The 26,374-nt window shown below is 39.9% G+C and overlaps 1 protein-coding gene across 9 annotated transcripts in view; it reads left to right on the top strand.

Moving 5' to 3' along the window:
* TULP4 (TUB like protein 4) overlaps nucleotides 1-26,374 on the top strand; it is a 177,072-nt gene that overhangs the window by 101,037 nt on the left and 49,661 nt on the right. For all 9 annotated transcript variants that reach the window (XR_008748134.1, XM_055810781.1, XM_055810785.1 and 6 more), the window contains 2 exons: nucleotides 16,155-16,283; nucleotides 16,588-16,749. Coding sequence is in view for 8 of the 9 variants with exons in the window: in XM_055810781.1 (XP_055666756.1) it covers nucleotides 16,155-16,283; nucleotides 16,588-16,749 (291 nt within the window). In the remaining variant the exon portion in view is untranslated. The remainder of the gene's footprint in view (nucleotides 1-16,154; nucleotides 16,284-16,587; nucleotides 16,750-26,374) is intronic.

Here is a 26,374-nt window from a genome sequence, read left to right as displayed (position 1 = left end):
ACTTGCCAGACATTAGACAGTTGATCCTGCCATTTTACCTGATAGTAACCTCCTCAGCAATTGTACTTGCAGCCTTACAAGCACGTTCAGCTCAGTGCTGGTGTAGTTATTCTCTGAGTTGTGCCTTTTTTTAGGTGACATGATATTTTAGGATAATTCAGAAATCTCCAAACAATAATTAATGATGTTGTCTGCAGATCTTAAAGGTATGAGAAACTTTGAATCAAATCCTCTTGAGAAAGGAAAGCTATATAAGCAAAAAAAAAAAAAGAAACTAGTTTCTGCTTAATTTCCAGAAGGTAAGGCAATTCCAAAACGTTAATGGAAAATGTTGATATTTGGCCTTCAAATGGCAAGCGTAACACAAACGTGCTGACTGGAATCAGTAAAATGGTATGGGGAAAAAACACCCTACTTGAGAGTTTTAGGAAATCAATGGGTAATAAATCGTGCATATGCCTGTGCAGTAATAATGACAGCATTTTAGAAAAAAGAAGGCAGCTAGCATGATTTCTCTTAAAATAGTGTAAATGACTGTAAATGCAAATAAAACTATTAACTCTAGGTGACTGGCTCATAGTTACAGTATCTGAGCTATCATGGTTTCACTGCATAACAGCAGATTCTCCAGTGCATGAGTCTGCATCACATGGTTTTGTTTTTAGTACTGATAAATCTAATATTCCAAGATCATGTGAGACTGGGCATCGGGCTGGGCACTGGGGGTTGCTCATCGCTGCCTTTTCTGCCCTCCCTCGCTGCCTGCTGAGAGACACTGTCCAGGGTTCCCTGGCTCATGCTTGTTCCCCTTGACAAAGGTGTCAGCTTTGGCAAACAGTGCGTTACGAGCAAAATCACTCTCCTGAGACCGGGTTTGAGATCTGGTGACACACGTCGTGTCAGGGGGGTTGGGAGCATGGTTGCAGGCCAGACAGGGTGCCCGTGCCATGGCTCACACAAAGCAGCGAGCGGGTGTCGGCATCATGGATACCACGGGCATAATAGGCCTGTACCGCAACACTTCGTTGGTGTTTTCTACAGAAATATACTTTGAAGGAATTACCATATAGTACTGGTAGCCAGGCAGGGTATAACTGTAAGAGTGTGGTTGCCGCTGACATGGAGGTTCACTGAAAATCTTCTGGCTGGTGGGCTGTACGGATGGACCACAGAGCAGGAGGAGGTGGTGGTGATCGCCACGAGCCACCTGTCCACCTTCCAGCTTAGGCTCTGGGACAGGGGATGCTGGAGGAGGCTGGTGGCTGAGAGCTGCAACTGTGGGATCCCTGTGCTCCACTTTTCGGGGTGCTTAGCTGGAGCCTTCTCAGCTCAGCTTCACCTCCTCCCCTGTGCTAGCTGAGCGTGGTCACGAGTCACCGTACTGGGGGTCTTTCGCTCCTGTGTCTAAACACTGTGTAACTTGATGTTCCATGTAGTATCCTTGAGTCCTCCACAGAGTCCTCTTTGGTACTGCGTAGAGGACTTTGCTTGGTGAAAATCACTCTTTGTTGGATCTTGGGTCCCGTTTCTGATTCCATGCTTTTGATCTATCACCCTAACACTCCATCTCGCTTTTTTGGAGAGAGGGAGACACTGATTTCTCCATTATGATATGATCCACTTAGAACCACCTCATACAACCCCCCAGATCACGAGCTGCTTAATAATATGAACAAACAGTGTCCAAATTGAGCTGTTTGATTGTTGTGTTAGTGATGTCCCCACTTCGTTGCTAAAGGTTTCTGAAAAAGTGAATGACTCCCAGGTTGTTTTCGCTCGGTCTGTTCTGCAGGAAGGAAGGTTCATTCTCTGGAAATACTAGCAGACTTAACATTTCAAAGTGCAACAAGAGCACACATGGAGCGAAACTTACTGGAATGACCGATTGCTTGCAGGTCTGCGTGCAGACATGAAAATACCTGGCAGACCACCTAGGCAGCCATTGCCTGTGCCCGCAGCCTATAGACAGACACAAAAACGGCAATTTAGTCGCGGCTATCTAAAGACACAGATCTTTCCCTTTCACCCTCATGCATAGAACAAGACTGTATCTTTCTTTTTATCACATACTACCATACTGAAATAATATGTCTTTATTCCATATATGTGCAACACTTCAGCACTCAAGTGACCTTTGAAGGGATACTGTTCTATAAAAAAAGTAGAAAATGGAAAAGAATTATTGTATTTGTTAATAAAACACAATTATTTTTCTTAAGTCTCAGTTAATGAATAAGAAAATAATGCTTTAATAACAGAACTCTGAACTGTAATAACCACATGTAGCCAGTTAACACAAAAAAAAAGAAGAGTAAGTCCGTGCAATATATCTCCCGCTGCTCTGTGAAAATTTGTATGAAGTGTTTCCAAAAGTTGGCTTAATTCCACCTTTTCTTTTAAAAGACTGTGCAACTGTTTCTTTCATTGCTGGAAGCTTTACTTGATATTTAACCTAAAATACAGTTTCCTGAATATCATCCTATTACTTAGAGTAACATTTAATAATGTCTTACCTTCCTTGGTTTTTCACGTCCTTCCAGTACTTGCTGACTGTTTGCATGACTCCACTTTGCCAGTATGCATTTTTAATTTGATATTTGCCTTTCATATCTCAGGACTTCAATTATTTTTCTTGCCTTTTAAACTCTTCTAAGAATGTTAACAAAGCTTAACTTTAAAATCTGTTAAGTATAAAGAAAAGAAACCAAAATTGTGCATAGAATGAAGCCAAGTATTTCCTTCCGCACAGTCTGAATTAATGCCATTGCTGCTTGATAAGGGGATGTCCAGTGGCAATGTTTTGTGCTTTTGGAATTCAACTTCATAGAACTGTGACAGTCAGAAAGCCCAGCCTCTAGCACACATGGGCAACCTCTTGCATTATGGCAGAGTTTATTTAACAATACCTATTAAAGGCATGTTCTAGATTTACATTTTTAAATAGTTCAGTGATGTTCCACGATTTCTTGCAGAATCTTGTGTTACTGCTTGATTATTCTGGTTAATAGAAAGGTCTAGGGCTTTCTTTTTCCCCTCAAAGGCATCAGAATGATGCAAATGAATAAACAGTAAAAAAAACCCTGCAAAACCCAGCAGTGTTTGTAAGGAAAATGCAGAATTAAAGGCAAGGAGAATCAATTTACACTGCTACTTGTGTATGCAGTCTAGAGTCCTTCTCTGCGAATATCTAACACATAGAAATAGAAGACAAACATGGAAAGTGTGCCAGCATGAAGAGCAGGAAGAAGGCTTGGTTGGTGGGAGGAAAGCTGCCGTGCCTTGGTATAGAAGGCTTGGTAGCACAGACACGGACAGGCTCTCAGGCACCTGGTCACATGTAAGCTTACCATTTGAAACAGTTGTTTTCAAGTTGGTAACTCACTAACTCTTTAACAGTGTTGGACAGAGATGTAGAAACTGTCCACTCAGAACCATGGTTTAAATACTAATACCTTTGCTTTGAAATAAAATGGTAGAGAAGTTTCCTTTTTAATTCAGGAGATTTTTCACCTTTGCAAAAATTTGATAGCCATCTGCCCCTGTTTCTTTGCTGTGCCTTGCCAGATTAGTTCTCATTTTACTGAAAACCTGAGAGTCAGTTGCATAGAGACTTTAATATGACAGGAAAAAGGGAAATGGTGTCTGGATAACGTAGAGGCAGTGCACAGGCAGATGTGCTTGCCTAAATACAATTCATTCCTTCAGTAGGTTTTTTGTCTCGTTCATATTCCAGATGCTCATCAACTAGATAGAAAACATCTGCTTATTTTGCCTGGTGAAACTTTCTTAAGGATTTTACTGGGGGGCAGGGGGCTGGTGAGAACAGAAACGTGTGTACTTCATATTGCTTTTCCTTTCTCGTTTTTGAGTGAACTGAAGGATAAAATACATAAACTATAAAATAACTTTCCAGTGATGCAGTACTTAAAGCTGGCTGGCTTGGGCTCTTGGATACAGATCAGACAACATTCATCTTTAGTCTGTGGTTCATATACTGGCTGGGTTGCTAAAGGCTGAATATTGTTGCTCTTTGGTCTCCGAGAAGCAAGTCAGTTTTAGCTCAGTTCCTTGAAAACTTTTCTGCACCACAGGTAATATCTTTGTTAATATTTGCATTCAGTGAGGTCAGGTATCATCCTGTATATAGTCAGATGTGTGCTTCCTATAGTCAGATGTGTGCTTCCTATCACCTTTATGGCCATTGATCTGGTAGTCTCATGATGACCCTTACATCCCATTAGGGTGCCCAGGTTTCGCATTCCCTACCCATAGTTCAGCCCTCTCAAGTATGTCGAGCAAATACAGTAATTTTACAGTTCTGTAGAGCTAGCCTTCCCTGTAGCGCTTCCCTAGCCTGCTTTTTGCTTTGTCTTCAAGGCTAAAATCTTCAGACTGTCCTTCTTCATAAACTGTGCAGTTCCAACAACATGAGGCTCTGTTCTGGTTGAGACTTCTTTATGCCACAGCAGTGAGAAGGAGTAGCAATGATTTCTGAAGTTGTCTGCTTTGCCTGTTGCAATCCTTCTGAGTAACTGATTGAACCCATTATATATAGTTCTCTTGTGTTTTCTGGAAAGTCAAACAAGTAAAATTATTGGTCACTTGGCCAACTGCATCATAGTACAGTTTTTATTTCATGAAGAAATAAGAAATTAATATAAAACTGCTTACAGGGGTTTGCTCTGAATGCAGTCTGTGCTGAATTGCTGGCCAGCCAAAGCAAGGATGGGATTTTCAAACTGAGCTATTTGGCATTTCTTAGAGCATGGCGTTTCTTCAGCTAGTATTCACATTGTCAGAAGTTTGCATCGTATCGTTTGCAAATTAGGTGGGCCAGTGTGTCTCAAGCCTCAGTCAGAGCCTGCATGGGGGTAATACATATGTTGACAAAGTAATTTGTGGTAGGTGCCTGTTGTCTTATTTATTGTAATATGCTAAACTGAATGTTTTGCATGTAAAGTTGTGATTTGTAGTTATTTGTATTGTTAATTTAGATTCCCTGCTTTACTGCTTGCGTCCTCCCTTGCGTTGTTCTCCTTGGAAGCAGACATTTTCCACTTTGTTTTCTATGTCTGTCTCAGCAATGATACAGTCACCTCAACAGGTGCCCAAAACGCCACTAGCTGAGCATCCTATAAACGAATGCACGCAGGAGAAGCCAGCAGTTGAGGGGTTGGGTGGTGGCCTCGTGGTGGAGGTTAAAGCAGTGCTCTGCCTTTGCAAAGTAACGTGGTGGAACTTCATCATTCTCACAGCAGGATTAGGGATGCATGGTCTCCGAGTCATGCAAAGACAGCCCAGGCAGTCCAATAAAGATTACACAAATGCTTTCTTTTCTCAGTTTCTCTCACTAATTTATGGTCGGTGATATTCCTCAGATGGCCAGAAATGTTCTAAAATTGCATGTAACTCACACAGAGATCTTACGGTTGGACTTGATGATGAGAATAACAACAGTTGAGTATTTCTTTGGGAATTTGGGATGGTAAAATAGTCCCACTTCGGCAGTGAAATGCCCAGCTATATCATTTGTCTGCAGTCTGCCTTATAACTCACCTTAATTAGATTAGTGCACAGATACTATCACCTGGGAATTGTTAATAGATTTGAAGAAGTGATCTGTGCTCTTACTGAAATTTGGATTATTTAAAAAAAAATAATAATTAAGGTTGAAGTATGGTAGCTGTCAGAGAGATAATTGTGCTTGGATGACACTTTTTGACACTTGCCTCTGAATTTTAAGGTCTTTTCTGTTTACTTTGCTGACAAAAATGAAATTTTTATTACAGTTCTTAAAGGGTGAAGTTCACCTCTGTGGAGAGGGCTTGCACAAAACGTGTGCTGCTGTCAGGTCCCATGTAGGACTTACTTGGGGGACTTACAGTAATTTCAGCTAAGCAGATGCAAGTGAACTTGTAAACTCATCAAGACAGTCATTGGCCAGCTTCTGATTATAAAATTTCTACCACCGATGCCAGTAACGATGTTCAGAAATCTGGAATAATGTTCCTTAATTGCCATGCTGTATGAGTTTGAATATCTGAAAAGCAAAAAATTACCTCTTACTTTACTATATTCGATATGGACAGACTTAGTATATTTGATATGGGCAGATCCGCAGAGTGTGGTTATGAAACACCATTATTTTTCTGACACTTCTCAGAATAGAATCCAGAAGGTGAAGAACTTGTGTTGCCTTCTTTCTCTGTGTTAAATAGCACAGTTCTATAAAGTAACATTTATATTACATTTTTTTGAGTTTCCTTTAAAGTTGTCTGGTAGTGCAAGTGTTTGTTAGTTTCTTGCATAATTTTCTTGTGCGTGCATATATACATATAAAGTTACATTATATTTCACTATTCTGTGAAAAATTCATCAGGAATTTTTAACCACAAAATGGGGAAGATTGAGTATGAGGAAGAGTGTCTCTGTCATAGTCAATTCACTGACTTTTTCCAGCAATTCATTACCCTGGGGGTATTCCCAAACAAGATAGCATTTACAGGGTAGACAGATACTATAGGAATTCCTAAGTAGCTGCTGTTGAGAAAGCAGAGTAGAGATAGTTCATTTTGAGTAGGAATGGTTTTCAGTAATGTTTATTGTTATCCTGTCCCCTGTGGGGTGATTTGTTTGTGGGGTTTTTTTGTTGGTCATTATTTGGTGATAAATCATATGGATCATGAATATAATGCATGGCTCCAAACTGTATTTTGTCCTTGATTGCATATTTTTAAAAAGAAGAGACAGAATAAAATCCATAGGCTCTGCTACAGGGTGTCTGTGTCTCTGCATCCAATATTTTCCTGTATTTTTATCCAGGAAAAAAAGAGAAAGAATTTTAAATCTGCCCTGTATGGGGTGTTTTGATTGGTCTTTCCCCCTCTTCTCCTTGGAGCTTTTTAACAAAGATGCATGTGGTCTCTAAATTCATGTATGGTGATGATGGATGTCAGTGAGTGTTACTCTTGTTTTTAAAGCTTGAGGTTCATTTACATTGAGCTTGGTAGATACAGCCCAAAAGTGAATGTAAACATGGAGGTTGTAAACTGGCCCTGATTTATACCATCTGTAATGGTAATTTTATCAGACCTTAGTGAAATGAGCATTAAGCTCATGTACTTTTAATGTAACATAGGCCAAATACCAGCAAAATTTAAATCTGGTGCTTTTTTTCTTGTGGGAAAATATTTGACCATAGATGTTCAAACCCAAGGAACTGCCAGCTCTGCACAGTTAACTGCATGTGTCTTATTTTTAACAGCAAAGGGCCTTTCCTAATGGTGTCCATCAGTGATTTTCTAGAGAGAGGAGGAACTATTTTGCTCTGGATATTTGATCTTAAATCAAAATGGTTGTTCATCTTTAGCTAGAGTAGTCATCTCTTTTATTTCTTTATTGTGGTGGTTTTATCTGTATGGAAACTAGAACAAAGCAAAATCTTTCTTCTTATAAAGGAAGGCGATGAAAGTACTATTTTATCCTTTGCTCATCCTTATCAACATTCAGGTTTGATTTATTTTCAGTGAACTTGGCCTTGCCTTTGTACTTATAGGGAGTATGTATGGGCAATTAAACAGAAGTATCTTGCAGCAATGCTTAAGGACAGGAAGACCATTGCTAAGAGGCAGTGCTAGTACATGCTATAAAGCAGTTTCCCCTCACTGGAAGTGAGCATGGTGTAACTCTTAAAAACATTTTTCTGTGGAAACAGTTATCTTTTCTATGAAAGAGCTTTCGGGACTTGAATGTCCTTGTGAAGGGAAGGGAGTCAAAAGCACAGCATCCTCCTTATCCCTGTCACTCTGTTGTCAGTGAGATGGGAGATGAGCAGACCTCCACCCATTTCCCTTTCAAGAACATAGTGTGCGGATATCTCATGCATATGAGCGGTTGACGTCAGGCCTTCACTCTTTTCATGCCTTACTTCTTTTCCTTGAGGTTATACCTAACTGTTGTTTTTTTTTAATAGCCCTTGAAGGAATAGTTAAGAACCTTCAACAAGAACAGGTAGCCAGATACCAGCATCTTGTCATCCATGGTAGGTTCATATCGCCTGTTTCTCGCATGCCACTGTCAGTTCTGACAAGTCAACCGTCAAAGATCCTCAGCTGTCCAAACACATTTATTGGATATTCCTCGGATACAGCTAATATCTGATGGGTTATTTTTAATGTCCCTACAACTGTAGTTCTTTAAAGCCATGATTAAATGTGGTGATTCCAGAGTGAAAAGAGTAATTCCTTTGGAACTGGCCCTGTGAGCCACTTCATTCATCGGAGCATAAGGCTGCTTCTTTGGTACCTGTGAGGGGTATTGGGGATGCTTTCCTCTAAGGTAGGTGATCAAATGGCATGTTTTGTATTCTGTGAGCCTATAAAATGGTTACATGGCAAATCCTTGGGATTTATAGACTTTGGGTGTGCATTTCTTAAAATGAAGTGTATGACTTAAGGAATGTAAGGAGATTGGCACAGCTTTAGAGCCTGAGTCCTTATCTTGTCAGTTTACTATCAAGGCTCCTTAAATGTATTCAGTGAGATGTTGACAGTCTAGGTATTTTTAAGACAACATCTTACTCACACCAAGTACATTCCCTCCTCAAAGCAGCTATCAAAACAAATTTTTCTTGCAGTTGCCTATTTGCCAAAATCATTGCCTACAGCTTTTAAAGGTCAGACTGCCTTCCATTGGGGATTGAATGACAACCATATGATACCTTTCAAAAATAGGCATATGCAGTGGGTTGGATGCCGACCCCAAGATACCTTTTAAAAATAGGCAAGTTTGGCGTTCATCTGCAAAGCAAATAAACAAAACTTGCTGGGGAGCATCAACACTCTTCCCAGGGTGAGCAACTACACTATTACTTGCAAGAGGGTACCAGCCGCTCACACACAGAGTGAGTGAGTGCTGGGTGAATGGTTACCTCCCCTGTGCTTACTCTAAGGTTTATTGCTGTAAACTTCACTGCTTTTACCTGGCTTTTTCTCTTTCTGCAGCTGAGCAAACTATCAGAGTCTTTGTTAGCCTGATGTATGCCCTGAGCATTAAAAAAAAAAATGCCAAGGAGAAAAGCAGAAAAAAAAAATAGAGCAAGTGTATTGAACAAAATGGCACAGAGCTGCTAATGTATCCCTGCATTGTACTTAACTTTAGACCCTTACCTGAGGTGTTTGAGTTAGGGCTGTAGTTGTTTTGGAGTAGGTTTTCACATGAAGACCATAGAGAAGTCTGTGGTCAGAAGAAGGTACAAAGTTGGACCTTGACCTTTGAAGTCCATTAAGGTCAGCACCTTATTGCTGGTCCAGCCTTACCTCTGATTTCAGTTAGCACAAGGTTAGGTCCCCAGCTGACTCTGATGTCACACTTAGCTTGTTGATAATTTTATACCATGAAATCAGATTTCCAAGTAAAAACAAACAAAAAACCTATTCAGATTTGGTCCTTGCATGGGTTGGGGTTTTTTTTTGTATTTTTAAAACCACTTAGTTAGTAGCTTTTATATTACCTCTCACAAGTGTGGTGTTGCATTTGTTTTAATAGTATTTGTAGAAATTGAAGCTCCTTTTCAAAGAGCAGAAGAAGCAAGATGACAGCTGCTGGCAGAGTAAGACATCTTTTTCAAGGTAAAAGTAGGATCCTGGGATAAAGCAGCAGACCTCTAATGTCTGAGTGGTAGTGAAAAGTGCTGCCCACAGCAGCAGCCGAACCCTGCTAGGGGCTGTGAGCAGCTGCCATGCAGTCCACGCTCATCACCAGTGACCACAGCTTCTCCTGGAACAGGGTACGGATTATTGAAGGACATCCATCCCAGAGATATCTGGAGGCTACTCCAGTCCTTCCAGGAAGAGAGTTCATTTTCTTATTATATCAACTAAAGAAACATGAAGAATTTGGATGGTGTTTTCTATCTCCAAGAACTCACTGTTCATTTACCCGCTATGTAACATGCAGCCCCTATTGTGGGTTGGCAGTTTTTCTGAAAAGATGTAGACGCTGACTATAATAAATTTGCCATTCTTTAGCTGCAGCACAATGTTTGTTATTAATAGTAGTAGTTTCTTCTTAATAATAATTCCTTGATGGGTATCATACTTTGGAAACTGACAGCTCCATATGCAAACGAAGCACTTCCACCGGGGTGTAATGTTGCTGGAAACACAAAGTCAGAGCTCTGCAGTTGTGGGAGAGACAGGGAGTGTATCATTAGAGAATGCAATGTAAGACAAGTAGGATGGGATGATGGGTGTGCCACCCCAGGAGAGGCAAGATAGATGTCTACCATGTCTGCTGAATTTTTGTCTGGTGTTATTAGTAGGGAAAATACTTGCATGATGCTCTTTGTCTGCATGATTTAATTTGTTCAAATGGAGATAATTATCCTGACATTGCTATCATGGCAAGAAATGAAGGTCATAAGTGAAGATGAAAGTAAGAACAGTTACAAACAATCTTTGCAGCATGAGAAATTAGGAGAGAGAAACTTGAATCATCTTTATTTTAAAAATAGTAATATTTTAAAAATAATTAAACTTAACATTTCATTGAACTAAACATACACAGAACCGTTTAGAACCAGGCATTGTTTATGGGTGAAGTATAGTGAGAAGCAACAGCTTGTTAACTCCACCCTACTGCTTATTCTGGGCACCTGTTAGCACTTTCAAATTACATTTAAGTTATAAAAATCTGCTTGATTTAACTAACTTGAAGTCAACAAATGTATTAAGTTGGCACAGTTTCCTCAAGGATTTAATAGGGATGTATGTTCATGCACATCCCATGTTATATGTATGTAATGCATATGCATCTTATGCACGTATATCTATGTATTGTGGAGAGAGAGAGACTGAGCTAGTATTAACAAGTAAAGGTGGTTATTGGTTTCTGTGGTGTCTTTACTTTTATGTTTCATTTCTGTTCCCCACTGTACACTCATCTTTTTTCTTTGACAGATATACTTGTACATCTCTTCATCTGTTGCTGTTAATAAACCATATTGAGCGCCATTGTCTTGCACATACTGTATGCACTATATGCACATACTTCTCTATACTTGTAACCATGACTGAAGGTCAATCTGCTTATTAGGGGATTGCATAACAGGATTGCTTGGTACAGCAGATAGGTGACACAGTGATCCTAGGCAGATTGTGTAGTCCCCTTTTCCAATGCTTTGTTTCACCCCTTGTATGTTCCTTTAAAAACTTAAGTACTTTCTTAGAAGTACAGGATTGGAAGAAGCCTTCGGATAGACTGAGTCCTGTACTCTGCTACCGTAGGCAATAGCCTAATCTCCTTTATTAGTTTTTCTGTTTCTGTTCTAGGAACAACTAGGTCTTTTGCTGTTGCTGCTTGGAAGGTAGGTTCATATCGGCACTTTCAATAGTGTTAGAAATGTATGATTCATTAGGGGGAAAAAAAGGCCAGCAGTTCCATAGGATGTTTAGTGTTGTATATGCTCAGTGGAGTTAGAATGCATCAGATCCTGAACACTCTGCAACGATGCCAGGCTCACTTGCAGTTTCAGGAATGCTCATGCCAGATAAAGGAACATGGCTCTCCAGGTATAGCAAATAGTGCTGTAATCAAATGTTTTCCATCAAGTACTTTCTACTTTCTACTTTCAGTTGCTGCAGTAGTCCATCTGCAAGCACATCTCCATAGCATGTGTGAAAATGAATGCTGGGGAGGACCTCTATCCCTACAGCATATGCCTGCTCCCAGTAAATGGATGGAGGACCAGAGATTAAAATGACTCACTACAGCATATCAGTAATAAAATCTATCTAAATTTGGTAAGGAACTCTAGGAACTCATTGCCCTAGTTATTTACCTACTTTTTTTTTCTCTATGTTTGTCCCTTGCTTCTGTAGCAATGTTTTAGGAACTACAGAGGCAAGATTTCATTGATAACTGTTGCATGGTAATGTAGATAAAACAACTGGCTCTTGGAAGATTGGCAGTCATCTCCTTCAAAAACTGTAATGAAATTAGGAGCAACAAAAGCACTCAGAATACTTTGGATTTTAGCAGTCTTCTATTATGTTAGAAAATGTGAAAAAAATTAATAAAAATGCCAGTAGCACATAATGAATTTAAATCACCAAACCTGGCTTCTGTTGGAAAGAGGTCACGTTCACTATAAATCACATTTTTGCTACTCCAAAAATTGTAGTTACTCAACATTTCTTGTCTGAGATTTTAATAAATAATAATATTGCTAGCTGCATGATGGTCTTTCTGTGGCAGTATCTTCATGATCTTCATGATCTGGGACAGAGACTAATTGGACTTTGGGTTTTTTATGTGCATTAGTGGAACAAAAAGTATTAACATGGCTGAAAATAGAAAATTTAAAGCATAATTGAATTATCTAAGAAAAAAAATCTGTTGTATTTTCAATTAGAATAATACAGATGTTTCATTTGCCGTGAGACAATGCCTTTTCCAAATGGAGCATCTGTGAAGATGAGAAGTACAGGGAAGTAACTGACGTTCATAAACTATAATTTATGTTTGCACAACATTTTTAATTCAGAAATGTTATCAATTATTTCAGTCTTTATTAGTCCATAGTACTGGGAGTGAATGCACAGGTTTGTCTCCCAAGTGTAAGTTAACAATGTTTTCCCTTTTAATTTTATACATAAACATTTTTTTAACATTGAAGATAACAAACCCTCACATATCCTTAATTTGTGATGAAAATAATTTTAAAGGTTTTATTTTTTTGCAGAGTTTCCTGTGTTTGCAGCATTGTAGTATGCAGTCAGTTCTTGTGGAGAGTTTCTAGCACCTTTAGGATTAATTAAATATAATTCCTGAAGATGAAGTTGACAACTAAAACAAGAATGTTGCACTTCTGAAACAAATTTTTCACCACTCTGCATTGTATGAAAAGGAGCTCAAAGAAAACAAGACCCTGATTCAAAAGCTCATTGAACTTCATGGAAAGCATCGTGTTTGGGGGCAATATATTTGCCTTTACATTTTACTTAGTATTTTAGCTCAGGAGTTCCTTGAAGTCTTATTTATGGGAGATACTTTCCTGTATGAGATACCAGTTTAGAAGCTAATTAATATCTGTGATACATTTTTTTCTAGAGTAGAACAAACACAATTCATCATTTTTATAGTACTTTAAAAAACCATGAAGAAACAACAAACAAACCAAAATAATTAGGCAGCATACACAGGCAGAGTGGACCACCAGTGGCTCACAGACAACTTCCTTTGGCAAACCAGCATTTTTGCTCTTTCAATACAACTTAAAACGATTTAGTCCTTCAGTACCTGTGTGAAGATGCTAAGCAGGAAGCAGAGAACCATAAAGGCAGAAGTCAAAATGGGTCCCCTGTGAGCTGAAGCTGTTAGTGAAAATAATGATATCTTTGCATTTATGGGTTAGCAATAAAATTCCTCTTTGCAGAGGGGTAATTCAAGCTTACGTGTTATTTCAGTGCACTATCAATAGGGCATGTTTTCATATGCTTTACATTTTAGCCAACATAAAAGCCAAAAGTCATCTTAGTATTTAGGGCAATCCTTCCTTTCTTTATCTCTGCTTCAGTATGCTGAGTGTCTAAAATGAAATTGGAAATACTCAAAGCACTGTGGATTCAGCACCTGTAGTCAGATGTAAATGATGGAAACATCTTTAAAATGACCTCATAAATTTACATTTGCTCTGTGCTTAAAGAAGTTGCATCTTCAAATTACAAATTTGCTTCCTTGTGAGGATGTTACGAGAAGGCATATAAAGTCAGTCTCGCTTTCATTTGTGATTAGAAAGTATTAAGTTTATTTTGGAACTTACTAATTTGTATATGATTGGGTGGAGGGAGAGAGACTCTAATTAATCTTGTTTGCTTTTAAATGTATGGATATTTTATAAAATCTAAAGAAGAGACAGGTTGTACAAGTTATCTTCAAGTTTTAAGAAGATTCTTATTTAAAATAGAAAAAAGACAAACCACATCAAGGTAACTGTTGTCACTTTGCCCATAATTCCTATAATTCAGTCAACTGTTATGTGTAATCTGTAAAATCATATGCTCGTCTAAAATCTTTGCCAGACAAAACCAGGCAGTTTTAAGATGGGTAGAAGCACCTTTGATGTTAGTTAAAACCCATGTTATTTGAACAATTAGTTTTATCTTTTGTTCCTAAATTTTCTCTAGCAATTTATTCTGTACTATCTATGAAATGTCCAATTTAAGCAGTGTCTAAGCATTAAAGGTCTGGTTTGCAGAGGTGATAAGTATGTTGTACTCATTGCTCATCATTGTTAGCCTTAGCGGTTCCCAGCTTTTGAAGTTGAAGATTTTTCAGTGTTGTCCTTGGGGGTTTCTTTACTTCTTTCATAATACTGCAAAGGCATTACTGGCAAGAACAGTTACATCGGTGTTGCGTTTTGCCTCAGGGTGGATGAAATGATGGCTCTCTGCGTGGGAGTTGCACCAAAAAGAAAGCAAAATTTTGACAAATTTGTGCTATTCTTGTTTAGATGGCAGGGACAGAGCGAAACCTCTACCAAAGTACAGCTGCTTTTATTACTACGATGGAATATTTTATTTACTGCTTTTCCAATGAAAAAAAAAAAGCAGTATGTGATATAATCCATCTAGTGGCATGATATAATCCACGTGACTGGAGATGGGACAAGCAACCTGGAGTGCAGCTGCAAGGGTATAATCAAGTAGAAGCAAGTGTTAGTCTGCAAAATCTCAAATGGGATTCTTCTTAGCTGCTTAATAACAGAGAGGTAGTTTGTCATACTCAGCTCCTCCCCATAATCTTTATGGGGAGAAGAAACAGTTTACTTGTGGTTGTCTAATTGTTCAAGGGTTGATGCTTCAGGCTGGCAAGCACCACTGCTGTATGTGTTCTGAAGTTCTGACCCTTTACATTCTGTGAATAAGTGTAGCACTCGCTAAATAAGCACAAGATCATCCTTCTTCAGCTGTCCAGTTTAGGTTTCAGGTATGCGTATTTATATCCTAATTCTGAAAATGACTGATTTTGTTGTGAAGCATGAAGGATCTGTCTACTCAGAGCTCATTTTAGGACTGGAATCTTTAGGAGGATCAGTCCCTCTCTAAAAAGCAAAATACATTTCAGGAAAATCTCTTTCTGTCTCTTTTAGATGATTAGTTATCTGTTTAGATTTATGAAAAAACATCATTAGAGCTGGATGCCCATGAAGCAGTTTAAATAACACTCTACTGATTGACTGTTTAACATGTGTTTTCTTTGTTTGCGTATGCTGTGTCTCAGTAAAACAACTAGGGGGAATATCCTTGTGTATGAACAGAAGTTTCCAATATGTATTTGCATGTTTTTCAAATGAAACTAACTTGGCAAAAAAAATAAGAAAAAGTCACTAATAGGAGGTAAATGGTTATACTGCTCATTTCTGCTTCAAGTACTAGGATGACATGCTTTTTTCAGTTTTATACTGAAGTTTCAAGAGGTACTGTATTTGTTAAATTGATATTAATTAAAAATGAAAGAGCAATTTTGTAAGTTTTGACTTGAGAAGATTTTCCGGAAAAGCCCAGATAGTTCTAATGTGAAAAGAAGAGCCTAAAACTGCTTTGTATTCCTTCTGCATTCAGTAGCCATGCAACTTCTCTATGAAGTTTCAATATTTTTTTTTCATAATTTGGGACTCTCGGATTTTGTTTCATGTCACTATTGAAGTGAGTATTCAAATTCAATCTGATAGTGGTGGAAGCAACTTCAAATGAAGTCAGCAAGAGGTGAGGATTTGATGTAGTCTGACAGTCTTTGAGATTATGGTGGGGAAAATAATTTGAAGGAGTGTTGGATGCTCTGTACTGGGCCTCCGTTTGCTGCTTCTGTAATGAAGTCTTGCATTCCTGTGTACAGTATGATTTTATTGAGAGCATGCGGTGCCTTCCAAAACAGCCTGACAGTGTGAGACTGTGCATTCCCTGACAGCCATGACAAAACAGTTCCAGCTGTTCTTGAGGCATCTGATGCTGTGCTGAAAATTGCTGTTTTGTACATCTTTCGGATTTAAATGAGGTGATGTTTAGTTTGCAGTATTGTTTCAATGGTTCTTGTTAAATAGTTGTTAGCACAACATGCAGGTTTGGTAATGCTGTTTTTGTTTATCTTTTAAGGTTGTGCTGGTGAGATGGAATGAACCATTCCAGAAATTAGCAACCTGTGATGCAGATGGAGGAATATTTGTTTGGATACAATACGAAGGCAGATGGTCTGTGGAGCTTGTGAATGATCGTGGGGCACAGGTTGGTATGCATATTTTCTCTGCAGTCAAGAGTCCTGAGAGGCATAATGAGGAGAGCAATAGTTGATGCTTTATACCTTTTGAAAAACACAGGAAGAGATGAAATGTTTCTTTATTGAAAGGTATATGCTACTATTGTCACAAAGACGCTTTGCAAGGACAGTTGCTTTATCCAGTAGCCGTCACGTCAGAGCTACAACTGGGCTAAGAGTTGTCCTGTCTAGTTCTGTGCAGTGCTACCTTTTATTAAAACCGCAAAAAAGTCGTACATGGCCCATATATCTTATTTTCTTGTCTTTGATAAGGTAAGCGACTTTACATGGAGCCATGATGGGACCCAAGCACTTATCTCCTATAGAGATGGATTTGTGCTGGTCGGTTCAGTCAGTGGACAAAGACACTGGTCTTCAGAGATAAACTTGGAGAGTCAGATCACCTGTGGCATATGGACTCCAGATGACCAGCAGGTAATGGGGCTTTTAGAGGTATTAATTGTGTTGGATTGATATGCTATAGAATACACCTCTTAAAGAGTTGTTAAGTAAAATGGTTTGTAAGAACCAATTTCCCTCAAAACCGGTGTTCCCACAGGTAACAAAGATTTAATTCATCCCATCATTCTCATTAGGCAAATATGATAATATGCCAAGTTACCTGTCATCACTTTTCACCCCAATTCATGTGCAGACTTATTCCAAGTTCGTTGTTTGAGACAGGAATCTGTAATTGTACCCCTAAGTTTTTGATACAGCTGTCTTGAAAATCCATTTGAACGGAGATGCAGCCTTGTCTAGTAAACGTCTGACTAATCATATACAGCTGTCCAGCCTGCACTTGCAGCAAGAGCAGTTGCAGTGACAGATACAATTACGTTTGCCTTCATGTGAGCAAATGGATCCAGCTGATTGTCAGAGACACCCCTCAGCCTTATGCAAACAGTGTAACTTGAAAGAAGGCTGGTTTTCCAAATGTTGAGCCCAAAGCTTGCTGAACTTTGAAAAGCCAGTTCAAAAATTCTTTACTAGTTTTCTAAAGAAGCGGATGATATTGGTCACATTACCATTTGTAGTGGAGCTTGAGCTAGCCCATTGGTTTCATTTGCAGAATTTGCAATGGCCCTTCGGCATTCCCTGTTGAGATTACTGGAACAGTCTTTCCTTCTACATGCTTGCTGTTCTTACAGTTAATGTGTGTATAACATAGTACTGAAAGAAATGATGGGGGTAGAATAGCACAAAGAGAAACTGTTACGATCACAGCTGGATTCTTTTCCTTCCTTCATTTTACACTGCAGTGAAAAGGTGCTGGTTCAAGACTTAAGGTACCACTAACTTTAATTTAGAATACTATAAATCCATCCAAGACAGAGTTATTTTGGGAATTGCTAGTGGAGTGTAATAGCACTAATAATAATGTGTTTCTGCAGCAGCATCTAATTTTAGAGTGCTCTGCAAAGGATAATGAATTAATTATTGCAACACTGCTCTTTAAAGCCAAGGAGTCTAACTGCCTGGTTTTGAATCTAGGGATATGTATATCTTGATAATAAATAATGTACTCGATCAAGAGGAAAAGACAAGCAGCAAAAGTAGGAGACGAAACTAAGATGTAGTAGCTCTCAGTCCTGTGTTTTAAACAGGAGGCTGCCCCATTTGTGTGATACTCAGTTGTTGCTGCTGTATATGGAAATATCTTCACTTGGGTGTTTAATTTGGGTTGACCAACTGCCTTTAATTCAGTTTAGCCAATATTTGTACTTTCTAATCTGGATGCTCCAGAAGTGGTTATTCCAGGAAACAAACACTTGTTCAGTGTCCAGAAAAGCACATCTTAACATAATGGCCTGTTACAGCTGTGTGAAAACCACTCGCTTCAGTTACAGACTCTGCTGCTGACAGACTCACTGAAATAGAGACCAAAACCAGCCACAAGCTTGATGTTTCTCAGCACAGTTCTCCTAACTATAGGGACTGCATGATAAATGATGATGGGTCTTTGCACTGCTCTCTGGAGTTGGTGGAAAGAAGCAATCTTCTGAAATGTATTTAGATGTCTTTACCGCTGGAGCCAGAAGGAAGTACGATTCACTGAGGCAAGAGACTGTGTTCAGTGCAAACTAAAAATAGCAAACTGGGGGGGAAAGACATTGCACGTATTAACACAAATAAGCACATATGGAAATGGGAAACTTTACTAGCTTATCTCCTTAGCTCATTTCTTTCCTGATTTATATCTGTGCAAGTGAGAACACAATATTATTCTAGAGTAGCTTCAGCGTCTTCGCTATTGCCTAATGTACAGTGAGTGACAGATGAATGTCGACATTTAAACTTACATTTTCATACTATTCTTTTTGTCACCCCTCTGGCACCATGAAGATTGCTAATGAAAGTATTCCTGGAAAACATTACACGCCGTGGTCCCATGACCTTTAACACAGTTAACTTGGAAAGTTAGATTTCCAAGGGGAATGTATTGTTCAGTATCAGTTTTCTATTATCCTAACAAAAATTCACTAAATACAGTCTGTCTGTTCACCTCACTCTTCAGTTCTCCTTTTTCTCCCTCAGCCCTCTGCTGCATGCATCCTCCCTCCTCTTTTCTTCAAGCCTCGTTTTTCCATCTTTTCTCCTGTCTGTCAGTTCAACACCAGTAGGCTAGCACCTCTGCCACTCCTCACCGCAGCTCTGTGGCAGCTCTGCAAGTGGAAGGTAATTTCCTACCACTGTCTTTCTGTTGGAGGCAAGAAGTGGTTGGAGTGACAGTATTGCCAACCATTGGATTTGACAGAGCACGTGTGGCTTCTGGATTTGTATCCTGGCTGGGCATTGATGCAGGCTTATAAGTAAAGCACCTGACGTAGTGACTGATGCCAGCTGTGGCTGAAACTCTATAGTTAATGCTTCCCGAAGTCTTTGGAGAGCCTGGAGATGGGATGAGAGCTGGAGAGATGGCCAGGGTGGAGTACAGTATAGTTGTGTTTTTTAACTGATATAGTACCTACTTTGCCCTGATGATGTTATTGGCTGATTTTATTAATACTGGGGCAACTGTTCTGCATTTTCTTTTGGGAAGAGAGCAGTATCATTCTTCTTGTGGCTGTGTGTTTTTCAGGATTTCTTGAACTCTCCTTTTCTGTTGGGGACAAATTTGATACAATCTGGTTGACTGCAATGCTTGCTTTTTCAGCATCATGTCATCAGATGATCTTCTCATGAAGGTCATCAGCAGATTTTTCCTGTGGTTCACACCCAGGTCTTGAGTCTGGACTTTGAGCTGTGGGCTTCATTCAATACATAGGCCTTTGGATTGTGATTCTGAGTGTTTATTATGGAGGACTAGAAGTTAATTTTCTCACTTCATTGTGTGTCTGTAGTCCTGCTCATGTAGGTGTTTCCTGCTCCTGTACACTCTAACCAGAGCCCACGTCTGGCCAAGGCAGAGAGCCCCATTATACCAAAGGCCTCTTGAGGGTAATAAGCAAATACACACAGTGGAAATACTTCACAGGACTGGGTCCTCTTTATCTCAAGTAGCATGCCACACCTGGGTTAACCTTGGACAGCTGGGATCACTCAGGAGTGTGCCCTTTCTTTCACTGTTTGGAAATGTTTTTTTCAGGGCTACGGGAGGCTGTAGTAGGGCCTACTTCCTTGGTGTGTGTGGAGTGTTTTTCTGGTGAGAAGGCTCACCTAGGATCATGTAGGGATGAAAAGTATGTTTGAAATAAAGTCAGTTTGAAGTGTCAGAGAATACTGTACCCTGTTTTGAGGCAGTTCTGTGGTGTCGTACCACACTTGTTTGCAAAAAGGGAGTGCACATACCAAGTAGATTGAATGCCTTCCCAAGTGAGAAAAACTTGAGTTTTGTGTAGCCAAAGGCTTTATTTATAATTATAGAAGCAATGTCAATAAGTAATTGAGGATTTTTCTTAAGCCCACAACTCATAAAATGTCTTTCCCATGGTTCATCTCCCTTCCTGTGCTTGCTCACCTCCTAGTGACATTTTTGTTACAACTCCTACTGCCCTCGGGCCATCCTCTCCCTATCCTTCTCCCAGATTTTACCTATTAAAGAGGCTTATCTGTGTTCGTGATGGAGAAAGGCACAGTGTCAGAGAACCAGTGAGAACTGTAGAGGAGTCCTCTTGTTTATAGCAATATATTGTAACTCCCTGGACTTCACTAGGGTTGTTTCTGTTGCTGTTCTGTGTGTGAGAAGGGAATTGGAAGGAAATCAATCTGCAGTAGGGGGAAAGTCTTGATGAAAATGAATTGAATATATTTAATTCCTGGATATCCCAAGAGGTGCTATTAATCTATATTTGTTCCCTGCATCTCAGCTAGACTTTTTCTGGCAGCTGTAAGAGCCCATTTCTATTCCCTGCCCTGCTCTGCCACACCCCGCACCCCACCCCTTCCTGTTGTAAGCTGGTTTTTTTGTGGAAATTCAGGGACTGGCCAGGATCCTCTTTGGCCAGGACATGATAGACTACAGGTACATGTGAACTTTGCTGGCACGCTTCCTTCTGTTTACTTTGAAAATAGGTATACAAGCAGTTAGCTAATTGGATTTGCATCTTGCTGGGGACAGCATTAACTGTTGTATGTGGTTCCATCACAATGCAGCATGCATTAGTACTAAGAATGTGTAAATACAGGCTCCAAGTTTCAGCCTCCTCTGTGTCTAATCATACGAAATTCTGCTTTCGGTCAAAGAGAAACGCATCACTGTGTTAGGAACAGATACCATGTGCACTGCAGGGTCTTAGAACACGCTGGAAGAAAACAATGAGACCAGTAGCAGATGAAACGGCATTGTCGCGAAATGCAGGGTGCAGGAGGTCTGTATGTTTTTTTTAAAAAAAATTCTTTTGTAGTTTGCAGTAGCTGTGCAGGAAGGCAGTTTCTATGTTGTTAGTCACTCCTGCTCCCAGCACTCACCATCCCTACTCCCATGGCAACCACAGCATCTCTTTCCCTGATAGGCATGCGGCAGGGGCAGGCTTCTGCTCCAGCACCCTGCCTGCGGCACCCTGCCTGCAGCACTTCAGGGCAGATCCGGGGACCTAGAAAGGTGCTTCATGCGAAGGAGGGGGTGCTTGCTGCTTTCAGGGTCCAGCAGTGTAGTTGGGTGGGATCTGTGTGCTAGTACAGGACTTGGTGCCTCGGTTGTGCCCGATGGGATCAGTGCTGTGCTGTGCCAAGGGGCTGCCATGAGGTGGGAGCTACAGCACGGTTCTCCCCAGGGGGTAGGAGCTAATTAACAAGAAGCACTGTCAAATGGTTACCGGTGGCACCAGGTGTTTCGCGAGCTTGCCTCTCAGGCTCCTTGGTTTTGGTGTGGCTTTAGTCCCTGGCAAGAATTTGAACTAATAAATCTATTCCAGTAGAGTCTGGTTGTGGTTCCCCACCCCATCCCCCACCCCCCCATTTCCACCTGTGGACTATGGTCTGCAGTTGCTGTTGCCGTTTCAGGGAAACAGTTGTTCTTAACAGCTCCTAAGCTGAAAGCAGGGATAGTAGCCTTACCTAGCTTCCAGAACATGGCTTAAAAATAAGGAATTTGTAAGTGTTTGAAAATGTTGCACCTGTTTGGGCTGTGGTGTTGTCTTCTCACCTACATCGTCTTTTGCCTGCTGCAAAGGACAAGGAGTCAGTGCTTCCATTCACCCTACTGTTTTGGTTTTAGTCAGGTGCTGCAGCGCATCTGATTCAGGCAGTCCTTGCTGTTGTGGTAGTCACGCTGATCAAGTTTAATTATGCTCAGAGATCTAGCTGAGATCTAGAAAAAAAAATCTTGAATACAGCCTTCTAATGAGTTGACAGAATGATGAAAGGGAGCCACAAACAGACAACTGAGGCAGTATAGGGAAGGCAAATATTTGCCTTAATTATTATGAATTAAGGGAAAGAAAGACAAAATGAAAAAAAATACAGCCTGTAAAATTTGAAAGTGTAAGCAATGATTTTGGTCTTAATTAAAATACTTCTTGGCCCTATTAAGGATCTTTACAGGTTCATGTAAACGAACCTTTAAAATGCCAGGGAATACCTATATTTCTGTGTCTTAGCATATAAAAATGCTTCTTTTCCCCCATCAATTCTGGGTGTATGTATGTCAACTGACCTTACATACATGATTACAATGACTAAGGCCACTCAGAATTGCACTGTAAGACACAGTCTTTGAGGAAGAACTGTAACTTATTTTCATTGATCGTTGAATTACTCAGATTACTGGGAAAAATGGCTAGAGGCTTTTTATAGCATTGAAGAAGTGTTATTAATTAACTAGGCAGTTTATTTAAGCCACAAGGACTGCAGACAATGCTTAAACTGCATATAAGGATTTTAACATTGCATGCTGCATAATTGAGCAGTACCATTAAAATGCAAAAAGAGGACAAGGGAAGGAGACTTGTCTTTCAAGATAAATCCGCATGTTATATAAAACAAACAGATAAATAAACCCCACCACAGCTTAACTGTCTGTAATATTTTGGGCTATTTTTAGAAGTATTTCAAACCTTTGTGGTGCATTTGCTATTAAAATTAATGATTTCTGCTTGCTTGTGCTAAGGGTTCTGTGAATGTTTACTATCCTATTGCATCCTTTTATAGACAAAATGTGTGGGGTTTTTATATATACTTTAAATGTTTAAATGATTTTGTGGAGACTTTGTATTCTTATTTTATATATTTATATGTGCTGGAAGCCAGTAACACTTTGGTTTTGTTCTTTGCTTGGTGGCTCGATTTTTATGATGCCACATAATGGTGACAGACAGATTTTGTGTGAAAAAGTAATGTGAATTTTAAGTGCTAGTTAGCCTTCCTTTCTCCCGTCTCTTTTTATTATGTTGTTTTAAAGCTGCGTTATGCAGCTATGTCTGAAATAATAGATTTTTCTTTTTTTTTTTTTTCTGGTGTCTATACATAGTTTTATTAGCATCATCTTTCCTTTGCCTTTTTGTCTCAAGTAGTTTTTCATGCATCATTCTGCCGAGAATTCAGCTTCCAGAGAGAAGAAAGGAGAAGAGTTAAATAGTTTAATGCACTGTGCCTTTTTTAAATTGTGCTCTCCTTTTCCCACTAGCAATGAGCAGCTACACTGCAGATTTCAGTATTCAGATGAGGATTTTATAGGCTTTTTGGGGAAGGTAGGCAACAAGGATGTTCTCCTTGGAGCCTCTCGGGTTCATCTGCAATTTCAGGAGCCGTGGCATCTCTCTGTGGGTTTATTCCAGGCGAGGTTTTTCCTGCCAGAAACCCTAGCCCATACTGCACAGTTACTGAGTGGGTAATTGAAGGAGCAGAGCAACAAGGTGATGTTTCAATGTACTTTCTTCTTCCCACTCGCTTCATCTGTGCCTTGCCTAATCTTTCCCTTGATACTCTTCATCCAGCCTGTAGTGGCAAGACGCTGAGAGAGCTGACGAGGTGGTGCCATTTGTTCTAGTCATGAAGGCTGTAACATGGGAGATGTTTATGGGCTGACAGCATCATGGCTCATGTTTTCTCAGTAACTCCTGCAGTCTTTCATGTCAGTACTGTTTCAGATGAGTCTTGCAAAGAATTTTTTCCTTTAATGATTCTGTCTAGAAGGAGTAATACAACTGTTTTAATGTTTTGCTCATCCTCTTAGACAGGGTATTTGATGTTTGTTACTGCGCAAAGCGAATGACAGAATGGATTTCTGCATCCCCTTGGATTCACAGTGTACTAGGACATACAGATCACCCTCAACAGTCTATCTTTTAACTCTTTACCTTGATCTGACATGACTCTCAGATAGGTAACAATATGCTTATTTTAGTTGACCAGACTCTGGGGTTTATTAAGCTCTGCACACTCAACCACATCTTCCCCTCCCTCAGGAAAGGAAGGATGCCAGTGGCAGTGACAAACCAGAGATGGAGGGAGAGCTGAAGACTCGTTGTGCTATTCAGTTAATGTGTCCACTTAGCATTTTTATACCCAGTGCTGTTTTACATTTTTGGAGCATCAGTGTTTGAGTCAGCAAAGTAAAGATGAGCGCAAATAGAAACACGACCAGTCTTTGTGTGGGAAGTGTCAGGAAGAAAGAAGCCATTTGCCTCTCCTCTCACCTTGCCAGCACTTGTATGAAAGACTTGTTCATATAGCCTGAAGTCTTTAGTTCTTTGGGACAGGGAATACTTGAAACTTTATTTCTGAAAAGCTCTGTGTTATGCTTCAGCTGTGGGGCAAGTAGCAAGAACGAGGTTTTGCAGTGCACCTGTGCAAAGTAGCCGCACATACACTACTTGTTAGGCAGTGCATGGAAAAAATGGAACCTTCTGCAGGAAACTGCTCTCTTTATAAGAAGTTGTATGTAAGGTAGGAAAATTGCTTCAGTTTGTTCGTTCAGATTCTGAGTTGGTTAAGAGAGGGCATGTGAGTGGAAGTGTAATTCTTACAGAGGAAAAACTCTCGAAACTGTGAAGGTTTTACAGCATTTTTCAGAAACAGACCGTGTTCTTCCACTGCCAGAGCCACCTGGCTGAGAATGCTTTGGCCCCAGGACTCCTTTGGTTCATCCAGAGCTTTGTGGTCTTCCCAGTTCAAAAGAGATGTAGCTGCCAGAGTGGCTAATTTAAACTTTATTGTCACTGGGACTTGATCCATCGATTTTTTGGAAGTTAGAAGACCAGGAGCCAAATGGGGTCTTGAACTTGGGTCAGATGTGTTCAAGCCTATGAATAGTCTGAAACCTTGGTGCAAGGAAAGAGTATTGGAGTGACTGAATCTGGAGGAGGACATTTGTGGATTTCTGCACTAGGTCTTGTCTAGGAAAGCAAGGTCAAGTTTCATAGTAAATTAAAAATGAAGGGCGGTATTTTTGAAAAGTGGTATTGCATGGTCTTTCCATTGATTTGACAAAAAGAGATAGCATGCCAGTGGAAAGTGGGAGCAGTATCTCTTTATTCTCCAAAACCTTTCCCATCAGGGTTTCATCCTGTGTGGATTCAACTGAAGCTCTCTGTTCTTTGTCCAGGAGCCAGTTTCTTGTCAGTGTTCAGATGTTGAGGGATTGTTGGCAACTGCATCAGCTGAAAAGAGATTAATCCTTCCCTGCTTTCCTTGCTTTTAGGAGGATAGTCATTCTTCTTCAGTGTCTCATTTCAGTAACAGTTTATTACTCAGCCTATCACCATGTTGACTCAGTTGTACTTGACCTCACCCACTCTAGGTATTTCCTGACCATGCTGAGTTACCCCTCTCTGCCAGCACCCAAGACCTAGAAGAGGAATGCAGAAGTTGAGGGGCTGGCTTCCATTAGCATATAGCTTGACCTAGGGACTTCTTCATTTTGTACTATGAAATTCAAAACAGCAAGGATGTTGCTTCTCTAACTGCTTTGTATTGCATTTTCACTGGTTGAGAGTGCAGTCCTTGTTGCTAAGTAATATCAATTTCAATTAGGAAAGAAAACAAGCCACAAACCTCAACGTAAACTCTCAGACTGCTAAAACTGAAGGAAATACTAGCTTCAGCAGTCAACACATCCTTCAGGAAATAACTAAACCCTGGCTTGGGAACAATGCAAGAGGCTGCCAAATGTATCTTGACTTCTTTGCCTGATTGAGTGGTTGTTGGTAAAACAAATTGCATTTTCCCAGCTAACAGTACCAAATAGTTGGGTTTGTTGCAATATATAATTGGATATATGTGAAGAATATGTGTTTTCATAGACATGTATGCACTTGCTTGGCAGAGTTTAGTGAGAAAATGGCACTGCTTGAAGAGTATTCTAGAGTACTTCTGATGTGGGAGATCAGTGGTCTGGGCTCAGAGTCCTGCCTATGTTGAAAGCTACAGATGTTCTATAGAAGGTGTTCCAGCTGTTGGCTTTTGCTCATTTTGCATACTGCTTTGAATGTGATTTGAAACCTGACACAAGTTTAAAAATCCCACAAATCTTTCTCACATCTAAAATAAACTGAGGTGTATTGTTAATTCAGTAATTACATAGAAGGGCAACTCTTCTCACTTAAAACTCCAATTGTTACAGGGTTACAGGATGCTTTCCTGAAAAATGTCTCAAGAGTCAAGAAAGAATATAGAAACG

Source organism: Falco peregrinus, chromosome 7, assembly GCF_023634155.1.
Source record: "Falco peregrinus isolate bFalPer1 chromosome 7, bFalPer1.pri, whole genome shotgun sequence".
Lineage (NCBI taxonomy): Eukaryota > Metazoa > Chordata > Aves > Falconiformes > Falconidae > Falco > Falco peregrinus.
This window is presented reverse-complemented; position numbering and strand designations above follow the sequence as displayed.